The following is a 12,338-nucleotide window of genomic DNA, read 5'->3' on the forward strand; positions in this document are numbered from 1 at the left end:
ATCACTGCTATTAACGTCAACTTATCTCAAGAACGAGATGACACATGAAAATATTGATATAGGCTATAAGGTCCTTACTCAGAGTGGCCCACCAAATAAGCTTTCAGCGCCACCCCTTTTAGGAGGCCTTTGCCCTTCACGGGACACACTGGCTTATTCATTCATTCATAAGGTCATTTAATATTATAGTGATCTAAATGGCGAAAGCAGTGAATAACATCAGGGAGCAGCTGAAAGATTTGGAGCACGTGTACACAACGTCAGCTAAGCAGATAATATGAGGAGGACAAGGCCAAAGGACTATTGTACAGCATAATAACAGAGTGATGACACGTCAGCTGAGCAAGAATACAGAAACAATGGAAAAGAAAGACCAGAAAAATAGGGTCAGTGAGCTCAGTAAACAAAGATGGCTGGGACTCGACTAGGAGGGGAAGTGAAGAAGATGAAGCGAGTCTTCAGCTAGCGGTGTTTTAATAAAGAGGAAATCAAGGACAGAAGAATTATAATTTAAAAAACTGGTGTTTAAAGAAGGAAAGCATAAAGAGGAAGACAAGGGCACAAACGGCAATAGTGTTGAAGAATAAATAGTGGGTGAGGAATGGTGATTAAAGTGAGAAAAAGAATAGTGAAATAAAGATCCATAATATTAAGTGTAAAGTGAAAATTTGGTAGTAAATATTATATGAAAAGTGACAGCATAAGAAAAATCAAAATATGTTATAGCCATGGGTAAGGAACAAAAGTAGTGTACAGAAAATAAACAGTGCATGAACAAAGTTAAAGTTTAGTAGAGCATGAACGAGGCCTGTCTAAAAAGTATCCGACCTTTAGCCAGAAAAAATATTTCAAATACCTGACGGGGTTGGGACCCTAATCCCCTTCAAAGTAGGCCCCTTGTGCTTGCACACACTTAGCCCACCGATCCTTCCACTGCCGGAAACACCTCTGGAAGTCTTTTTTTGGAATGGTGTTCAGCTCCGTCGTCGCGGTCCGCATTATCTCTTCTTTACTCTCAAAACGGGATCCTTTCAGTGGTGTCTTCAATTTTGGAAACAACCAGAAGTTGCAAGGAGCCAGGTCTGGAGAGTAGGGAGGTTGGCGAACGGTTGTAATTCCATGTTTGGCCAAGAAAGTGTGGATCAATTGGGATGAATGTGCAGGGGCGTTGTCGTGATGCAAGTGCCAGTTGTTCGCCGTCCACATGTCTGGTCTTTTGCGCTGAACTGCATCACGGAGTCGCCGGAGAACATCGTGATAGTACTCCTTTGTCACCGTTTGTCCTTCCGGTACGTATTCGTGATGCACAATTCCACGGACATCAAAGAAAACAGTCAGCATCACCTTGATTTTGCTTCGCACCTGCCGCGCTTTCTTCGGCCTTGGAGACTCGGGATGCTTCCATTGCGACGACTGTCTTTTTGTTTCTGGGTCGTACCCGTACACCCATGACTCATCTCCAGTTATCATGGTGTTCAGAAATCCAGGATCAGTGTTGGCGGTGTCCAGAAGGTCCTGTGCAACGTCACGACGGAGGTCTTTTTGTTCCGGGGACAACAACTTGGGCACGAATTTCGCAGCCACTCAGTTCATGTTCAAATCATCACGCAAAATTGCATGTGCAGAATCTTTACTCACTCCAACCTCTTCGGCAATCTCCCGCACGGTCGAACGACAATCTGCCATCACCAAATTTCGCACCCTCTCAACAACAGCTGCACTCCGAGCAGTTTGGGGCCTGCCACAACGCTGCTCACTCTCCGCTGATGTGCGGCCATCTTTGAATCGGTTGAACCACTCCTTAATTTGTGTTACACCCATCGCATCTTCCCCAAACACCTGCTGAATCTTACGAATTGTTTGACTTTGAGAATCACCAAGCTTTTGACAAAATTTGATGCAGTATCTTTGCTCAATTCGTTCAGTCATCTTGCGAGAAAACTAAATCCGACAAACACTTAGAACAGCACCTTATTTGGCGACCACCAGCCAGTGACTGGCACAAGCGAATGCGGTGGAAAAAATTCAAGCATGTGCATTACGGTTCCTCCTTCCACCATGCACAGTGGCGCCGCCTTAGAATCACTACTTTGCGCGGGAAAATTTAAGGTCGGATACTTTTTAGACAGGCCTCGTAGCCATGGGTAAGGAACAAAAGTAGTGTACAGAAAATAAACAGTGCATGAACAAAGTTAAAGTTTAGTAGAGCATGAATGACATACGGACTTCATTGAAAGTGATGTGGGTGATTGGAAAGAGAAAGGAAAAGATGATGTTGTGGGGGGATAAGTTAGGTAAAAATAGGTTAGTTTGAACGAATAAAAAGGACAGAGAAGAATAGATGAACTGTTATGGGCATAATAGTATGAATAGCAAAAGTATATATATATATATATATATATATATATATATATATGATGAGATATATAGTATATATATTGTAATTAGAAGGCTATGGGTAGTCCATATACAGAAATGTGGTGACGAACCATAGCCAGTAAGCATGATGTAGAAATAAATATATGAATATGAATAAGGTCATTTAAAAATCACTTCAAACTTTAAAGGGTTATAAATATTATAACATTTGAGATCAGATACAAGCTCGGATTTTGCCAGCTACAATACTCTATGGTGTATATATATATATATATATATATATATATATATATATATATATATATGTTCATTTTATGTTGCCAGCTCCTTTAACAAATGTGGCGAGTATTAAATTGTAAGTTTAATTTCTATTCTTCTATTAACAATGGTCAGGTTCATTTGAACAAACTAATATATATCGTTCAGACAACATGGAGTTAGTTTAATACACGCCATTGTTATAATTACTAGGTTGTGCTTCACTGTTTTCGTACATCTAAAATATAAATTTACTACCTATTTAGATAAAGCAGTCCAAAGTCGTAACACAACCTTCACAATGCTGATGAAGACAATTTCAATTGGCATCATAAACAAGCAACCATATTGTCATGTCAGTTCAAAATTTGAAGTTTAGAAAAACCTACATTTTAAAGCTTGATGTTGCTATGAAATATCCAAGAACTGCTGAAATGACTCCAAATTCTGTTAATGTTTTATATATACTATAAATTTCAAATTGTTAATTGGATTTTTCACAGCAACATGGAGCTTTAAAGTCCAGCTTACAGAAAACTTTAAATTTTGAGTTGTTTCCCTTTTGAACTGGCCTGTCCATATATTCTGTCTGTAAGATTAGACAACATTAATGTCTTCCATCATGGATTAACTTTGGCTCGTTGGAATTTATTATTATATTCATGCTAATCAAGGTATCATTGAATTTCATATTATTAACCCTTCACATGTGTTATAAAACTTTTTAAAAGTTGCCTGCATCATTTCTAATATACTTGACCTAGAAATAAAGCTGTATACTTCAATGTAATTTCTTTCACTTGGTACAAGGTACATTTATCATCATTACAATATACCCTATACTATTTCCAACTAAAGACTGAAGTAGACGTAAACAAAACCGAAATGTATTACTTCACAATCGCAAGCTAGTTACCAAAGCAGCCACCAGGGTGCATTATTTCCAGCAAGTGAGCACGCAGGGCAGCCATCATCTGATATATTGCAGACAACATTTCAACACATTCATTAAACTAACCCGTAAAATGCTCACAGAAGGTTAATAACAAGACTTGTATGATTTTAATAAAGTAAAAAAATGTTATTAATATAACAAATAATTAGATTCTATTTACGTCAGTGTGTGAACTCATATACCATTAATCGTTTCTTGATAAGAGGCTCTATCCCCTCCATATCCGACACAACCACAACACTATAACACATGCTTCATGTACTGATTGCTTTAACAATAGGCTACTACAATATAATACAAAAGCAATGTCGCCTGCCATGAACAAACTGTTGCGATTGAGACATTGACCTCGACCTCAGATGGTGTGAGAAAGACGAAGTTGGGGATTCACAAAGGACTCTTTCACGTGATCAAGACATGCATCTCTCATGTGATCATTCTCGGAACGCACACGCGCTAGAGGCAGGGGGGAGATAAATTTTGTGCTGACAGACACGATGATTCAATAACACAGAGTTATCAAAGAATTTTCGTTAGATATATGCACGTTGATATGGAAGAGTTCATTATTTCTCTACTGAGAATAGTGTATTTTCTTTTTCTGTTGATTCGTGATTAAATGTTATTCTTTGAAGAGCGGAAAATTTCTTTAATTCTATAGACATTTCTTTGAGGTTGGCAACATTGAATCTCGCACTGTGTTATCAGCTGTGCTGATGTGCTCTGTGCAGCTGCAGGTCACCTTGGGAAGAACTTAATGCCTATTACGCATGCGCATTGCCATAATACATGTTACAATGATTTGTCATGTAATATCTGAAACTACTAATATAAACATATTGTTTAAATCGTAAGAAAGTGTTCTTATAAGCATGTTTAATTTACCCATATTCCATGTATATTATACATTTTATTATTTTAGAAGGAACTATTTTAATGTGAGGAAGAAGATGATAAGCATGAGCTTGGAGGCGTTGTGCGTTCAATAGCCAATCAGGAACCATTAAGCCACGTGCATTTATTTACATTTACTTCAATCTTTAGCTGGAAAGAGAGTAGGTGAAAATATTATCATCAGTAATGCATGGAATTAAATTCTCTACTAACCTACAATTAAGCAAACCTCTATAAACCTGACAAAAAAGTCTATTTAATCTCTGTGCTATAATTTAAAATGTGTAAAGAAAATACTTAAATTTACCTGTAATTCTTGAAGGTAATGAGCATTCATGAGTTCAGGAGAAAATGCTTGTGCAATGAATGCATCTAATTCTGGTTTTCGGAGGATTTTCTTATCAGTAAAGGACATTATGTATCTAAAAGAAGAAAAAAAAGAAGAGTACATGAAATACACAGACACTTCTCAAAAACAACATATTTTTCATAACATGCATATTACTTATTTTTACACCAATTAGTTTGCCTTACCTAAGAACAGATGCCATAACAAGCAAATGTTGAGGAACATATGCAGGATTTAGCATCAGTGGTGTATCTGAGCGCATACAGGTCAGGAATGCTCGAAGGCGACGGCGTTTGTCATCAATGGCAGCCCTACAAAAAGAAAATTTAGTTATCAAAGTACTAGAACTAAAGAATGTTATTAAATTACCTGAATTATTAAAAAATAGAACTGAACACAAAATAAAGTAAGAACTGAAAACTATTAAAAATTAGTGCCAAAGATTATATATTTTCTCATATATTCTAAGCACTTTATTGACAGTTCAGTTCTTAAGCCAATGTTATTTTCATTTACAGGTTTCCTTGAACTATCGTTCAAAATAAATAGATGAAATCCAGAATAGGTAATCCTATAAGAATTACTTGAATGGTTCTGCCATCCTACTTATCTTTCAAATTATTTATAACAAGAAGCAATTTCTGGGAATAAATTTGACTTAATCTACAGAAAAGTATGCTTTCAGACAAATATATATTTATTTTGCCCTACTTCCATAATGAGTATTATTACACTAGGTTTACAATGTGACATATTTATGTAGATAATCTTGAGCAAAAAATATTTTGCCTGAAATTATCTGAGGAATAATTCTTTACACAAGACTCTTTAGTAGAAAGAGAGTAGTATGAATAAGCAAACTTTGGAAAGTCTAAGTTTTCATGACATAATTAATTATTATATAAGCAATATGCGATTCCTCCAATAAAAACATTTTTGAAGACGTACTGTACATCATTCATATATCATTTCATTTTCACCAAATGGCATGTAAGAAATGAAATCACAAAGTGTATTTCTGTTTAAATTTTGAAATGGTTTTTTACAGCACCATGATACTTTCTCTATGTATTTCATATAATAAAGTAAAACTCAAAGCAGAAAATGAAATAATGTGAACTCATCAGCAGTATAATGCACATTACATACAAGTATGCCCAATTATCAACAATTTTAACTGTGAAAACAGAAGACACTGAAATGTACTAAAAATCTTGCCTTTTGAATAATTACTCTGTAAGATTCATTACCTATGAATTTTGGTGTGTAAAAATCTGTGTACAGTATGACATCCAAAATCTAAAGGAGCATTATTTGCATTGCTTTCTGACAAAATACTATTATTAATTGGTATGAATGTGCAATCATATGAACACGGTAATGCACACAACTTGTACTATATTACCACACATATTATTCCATCTAATGCTTTTTTATTTGTTTGTCATTTGTTTCTTCTTAATAGGATTTTATTGATGAAATTTTGGTTTCTTAAATGATGACACATTTCTTCAATCAAATCCTTTGAGAAAAACTGAAAAAACAAACTACCCATTTTGCAATTCTTTTCCTTGTAGTTTATATACAAATCTTCTTATTTTCATTTCATAACATGCATTACTTTCAGAGTGACTCTCCTACTGTTTTTTGTAATATTAATTTGATCGATTTAACATTAAGCACAGCCATCTTTTCGTCACTGACAGCTGACTAATGCAGAAAACAAAGTTCGATCTGATATAGACAGTATAATTTTAAAGACTAATCTTCACTCATGAACAAGAATTCGCCAAATTACAAATGCTGAAGCAAAATTAATCATATGAGAAGTTAACAGTCACCTACCCAAACCAAAGTCTCTGAATGGTGGGCACTCCCCATCCGATTTGTTCTGCTTTGACCAAATCTGGAGTTTGATAAGGATTATTTCTTGACCAAACCCATTCTTTGACACGTAACTCTGGTATTTCACATTTCTCCGGTTCTGTAAAATATTAAATAGCATTCTGTAACAACAGAGTGAAAGGGAATTTAAAAATAAATTTGTATATTTATATTTTACAAAAATTTTGACATAAAATTGATTTCTAACAGTAACTATTTACATTCAAAATAAATTATACATTTCATTACTTTGTAATCAATTTTTTGTACTGACAAATCACTTTCTTACACAGTCAATATATTGTACCAAAATTTACCAGCCATGTTATTTTGTATAACATAGACTTTCTCAATTCTGGAAATTAGTTTAGTCCCTTAGCGAAGCCGTAAGACTGAAAATGCTAAGCTTACGGTATTAGAAGGGACACTGTTGTAACAACTTATCTAGACACATAAATCTCAACGTATGCATAACCTTGAAAGTGCACGATACAGCTATTCATACGAAAACATACTGGTATACAAGAAATATGTAATTTTCTGCGAGATCGTGCGTTATTTGCTTGGTTTCCACACAAAACCAATCTGCGGTTAAGTCTAAAATTCCACATTCAGTATTCCCAACCTAACACACATAACAATTTCCCTCTTCTTACCGCTTAAGTGACATATTGATTTTACTGCTTTAGGCTTTTAACATATTATTTTTAGAGACGTTCAATATAGTAATAATTATAAACTGGAAACTTACCACTGCAATTTCACCTAAATTGCACTGTTAATTATTGTTTTTAAATATTTGCAAAAATTAACTAAACTCTATAACTCCACTAAAGTTACTGCATTTGTGATGCATGTAACATTAAGGAAGCCGTTTGTTTTAAGTTCGCATTTATAGACTGGGGGAAAAAAAAGACAGACGTATATCACGGCCTGCTGGAGTATAGTAAACACAGAAAACATTTTAAAGCAACAATGTTGAAGATAGATATTTTTGTTTTGCAAATTTGCAGTCATTGAACAGAAACCAAAATGGAGATTTCATTGCAACTAATTAGAAATTCCTCTTTCAGGTATGTAATAAACTATCTTCGCACAAAATAATGTACAATACACGAGCGGTATGTTTTCTTTCAATTCTCGGAAATAAAAAAGCTCAACTACGTTTCGCTTTTTCAAACTTTTCCTCGAACATGAAAACTTCAACATACCGCTCTTGTAACGCATATTACTATTTCACAAACTTACATAAAATATTGGCATATATATTGTAATCATTTCTAATATTTTTCTATTTACGAAAATGAGCATTTAAAAGAGACAAGTATTATATACTTTGCCTTGATTCATTTATGATTTGGGATTTGTGAAAAGGAACTCTATTCCTAGTAATCCCTCTGGTATAATGAGATCCTCTTCACTAATAGTGGTGGTTAACTTGCTTAGTCTGCAGGCTGTTTGATCTTTGAATATTTGCAACTAAAGGAACAAAATAATAATTCTGGAGTGAATAATTTCTATGAAAGAAAGGGACCCAGGCACAAATTCCACTGTTTGTTCCATTTACCTCTTCATCTTATGCAAGAAACAAAATTAATAAAAAAAAGAAATTCAAGGCAGATTTCGAGTTCTGGCCATTTTGTTTTTCCTGATTTCAAATAAAGACATTGATGTTTTACTAAAACTTGACTCTCTTATGAATGGATCCAAATCACGCAACTCTACAAATATTCAATTACAAACCTGCGAAAAATTTAGAAAGCAGACATTAATATTCCCACAGTGGAATAGACTGAATGACCTAATGGCCAGTCGTCAGCTCATACTAGATTGCATAATGAGCAGGGACAGCATTAAATAAAAGCACAATGATGTCATACTGAATCAGCTTCCATGCTTTGTTGTCCATAGCTGCCAGTGTTGGATTGCTACTCATCATGAAAGCATGATTGTCATCTCCTCGGATTCTCATTCTATGCCATCAACACCTACCCCCTTCAATCTCACTTGGAAAGAATAGTTTCTTTTTCATTGAATATAATAATTCTGTGAAATGTTTGACTTACAACAAAATCTTCAATTTTGTTGAACAGTTTAATGTCTAGACACACTATACAAATTGCTATGAAAAAGACTTCGATCAATTTTAAGGCCAGAAAGGGCAAAATTAATGGAAGAACTGAAAACAAAAGTGTTCAGCACAGCCAACTGATATTCAATATCATCTACAATTGACGGACGATCCCATATCTCTCTCTGAACAGATGTAACCCATCATGTGCCGTCTTTGAAGTCAGTTATGTTAAATGTTGATGCGAAAGATCTAGCTTGAGCAAACAGCACTGGCCCATAAACTTTAAGTTTCTTCTCATGAATAGATTACACACCACGTAAATAGTATAGCTTTGTCAATTTGCTCATAATCAGTCGTTTTTATCCTCTGTTGTGGTTCAATATCTGGCTCAACAATTTCCACTATTTTATTTCGATCCTTAATGAATGTTGAAAGAGTAGATGCACTGATTGAATATTTCTTCACTACATCAGACTTCTTTTGGTCTTTGTCAACTTCTCCTAAAATTTTTAACTATTCTTTCAAAGAAAACTGACTGCTTTAAGCAAAAACGTTTTTGCTTAAACATGTTTCTTCAATGTTTAATATAGCAATGCAGCATACTTATCTACCATGACTACAAAAATCCTGTACAGAATGTTTAAACATGATTGAGCAAAGTGCAAAAACAATGTCTAGCATGATTAAGCAAGTTTAAGCATGATTGAGCAAAAAGCAAAAATGCTTTCCTTTATAGTAGTACCACAGTCTAGTATATAGTCACGAAACTCAATACATAGAGAATATGCGACAATGCGAAATAGTACTGGCACAGTCTACTGTTCCTAGTACTCTCAACAATTCAAGCTTCGTGATTGTATATACTAGATTGTGGTAGTATCACATAAAGAAATGATTTCATTCTGAATCTGAACTGATAGGTATGTGGCATTTTAGTTCCCATGTGCAACATATTTTTTTTCAATGATTGGTCTTCCATATCTACTTTTAAACGGCATAAATATTTCAGCACTCCGCCATGATGCTTACCCCGAAGATGTAAATTGTGTGTACCAGAAATTTCACACATGAAATTATTGAAGCTATTACCTTTATTACCTTTCAATTTTCTTTTATGATTTTCTTATAAGTGGTTAATTTGGATGTATACCAGCTTGTCCTGTAGCAACAATCTTGCAGCTTCAACAGCAGTATTATGCCACTGGGTGTTTGTATGTTCTTTACAAATTTCTTGCACATCTTTATATTTCGTGAAAGATCTTATTATCAAAGAGCACAGAACCCCTCTGACCACACTTTGATATGGTAAAAATAAGATATAGTACTTGCAAAATGCTCTCTTTAGGTGCCTGGAGTATACCAGCCATGGAGAATATGTCTCCAACCATTAATGATTGAATTTCCTCTTTAAGAGGGTAGCATCTTCAGAAAAATTATAAATCTTAGATGGAATTCAACAATCTTCCAGTAACTATTTCTTTTTCTCAGTCAAAATCATAGATGAGCACCCAACATATCTATCAATGTCGTTTTCGTGCTTTGATGTCTGGTCCCATTATACTTGACTTGTCGAACAGCTGGGTCTGGGTCCCGCATCATATGAAGTAGGAGGAATTGCCTTTTATGTAGCCTTAGTTGACATACTGGTATCTTGTTATCTTTGTAGCTAATACTTCCATTTCCATCTGGCTTTTTTCTTTTCAAATTAACTGAAAACAATATATTGCAGAAGTTAAAGCATACTGCAATGACCAGTACATTCCATGAGGATATATGAAAACATTATTCCTGACTGGTTTCATTAACCACAATAGCTTGTTAGCTTCGATCCTTAAATATTATTATATTATATAAGATAAAAAGGTACTGTAGATACCAAAGAATTTTTCTAATATCCATGTTTCATATTCTTAGTGTCGACCTGATGAAACTGAACTAAAACTCTCAGAGTGAGGCAGTGTTGCACCATATGGCAGCATCACAGTGTGGTAATTTTTAAGGCACTTTGAACCTTAAACACTTAACACTGAGTTGTGAACAATGGCTCACTGTATAATTCACACTGATTGACTGATGCCTGAACTATGCCGATTAAATAACCTGGTGCTGTATCAGGAAAATGTGGGTGGTGCTACATCACACATGTCATACATGCTTCTAGAAGGGTTCCATATACTGTGTTTGTATATTCCAGAGTATTTCGGAATTTAATTGTATATTCCAGCAGTCCAACATTATTTACTTCATTCAATATAATAACAAACAGATTATTAGTCATACGCTTTTTTTTTCTCTGAAGTTCTACATTTCTTTTTCGTTTCATTTTTTTTTCCCCCCATTAATTTGTCTATGGGGCAGGCTCTGCCTCTCCCCCCTGATAACGCCTTTACATAGGGTGATGGTAGATGATAACGACATTGAAAACTAAAAATTGTAACATTTCATATAGGTACGTAATTCCTGGACAAATAACTCGAATTACTGAATATGAACAAAATAATCCAATAGTTTAGGAAAAATAGCTGTACATAAAGACAGACAGTATGGACAAAATCACTTTTTGTTGTCAGTGATGCTGGAAACACGAACTGCTGCGAAAATCTTGATATTGATTTTTGGTAGTATTACAATACTTTTCCTCATCATTTGTCTACATTCAATAATCCACGCAAAAAAGTAGCAAGAAGAAAAACCAAGGGATTTGTATGACTTACAGTACTATCATATAGTATAACTTCAAAAACTTCACTACTTTGCTACAAAGTTCAATATTTTCTGAAAATAATGGTTGACTATGATTAACATATATTTAACATCATATCACCTACCTCCTTTTTCTTTACACTTAGAAGCCATATACATGTGGTGATGAAGGTTGAAAAGAATGGCATATACCATTTGCCTCACAGGTCGATAAAGAAGATGAATACTGGGTAATTCTTTGTGAGTCTCATCCTCCATTAACACAGGCAGCTTTATTTCACCCTGACAAGAGGAACGAAAGGAGCAATGAGTAACAAAATCACGAACATCAATCCAAATAATTTCCCTCTATTTTAATAATCGAGAGACCCTCACGGTGCAATGTAACACTCACTTGGTAAGTTATGTGTTGGTTTTTCAAGCAGAACAAGGCTTAAACTCCACGCAGATCAAATGAAACTACAGCAGGAAAAATATTGCTGAGACAAGTTTTCTTAGTGTACTCCCATTTACCCTTAATTTATCACTATGCATTTCAAAAACCGAGAAAACAAAACCCACTCAAACTACAATGTGTTATTCTGCAAGTATGACTATCATAATAGAATTCGATGAATTGATTAATCAAATGCTCAGAACATGGGATTTTCTCTATTTGAAGATAAAGTGGAAAAAACACTTCACGTCCACTTTCGGTGTAAAAGGAGCTGACGGTGTCATCTAGTGGCTTAGCATGAAACAGAAAATGATCCGGAGTCATACAAAAAGCCACGTTTGAAAGTTGCCCATCACAGGAACAAGAATGCTTCATATCCACATAATACTGAGAATATCTCAACACC

General features: G+C 34.8%; 1 protein-coding gene across 2 annotated transcripts in view; it reads right to left on the reverse strand.

Annotated features, from left to right (window-relative positions):
- The window catches only part of LOC138714900 (constitutive coactivator of PPAR-gamma-like protein 1 homolog), a 94,095-nt gene that overhangs the window by 33,756 nt on the left and 48,001 nt on the right, over nucleotides 1-12,338 (reverse strand). For both annotated transcript variants that reach the window (XM_069847161.1, XM_069847160.1), the window contains 4 exons: nucleotides 11,622-11,778; nucleotides 6,681-6,819; nucleotides 5,021-5,146; nucleotides 4,794-4,908 (listed from right to left, as the gene is read on the reverse strand). In XM_069847161.1, the coding sequence (XP_069703262.1) occupies nucleotides 4,794-4,908; nucleotides 5,021-5,146; nucleotides 6,681-6,819; nucleotides 11,622-11,778 (537 nt within the window). The remainder of the gene's footprint in view (nucleotides 1-4,793; nucleotides 4,909-5,020; nucleotides 5,147-6,680; nucleotides 6,820-11,621; nucleotides 11,779-12,338) is intronic.

Source organism: Periplaneta americana, chromosome 15 (assembly GCF_040183065.1).
Source record: "Periplaneta americana isolate PAMFEO1 chromosome 15, P.americana_PAMFEO1_priV1, whole genome shotgun sequence".
Taxonomy (NCBI): Eukaryota; Metazoa; Arthropoda; class Insecta; order Blattodea; family Blattidae; genus Periplaneta; species Periplaneta americana.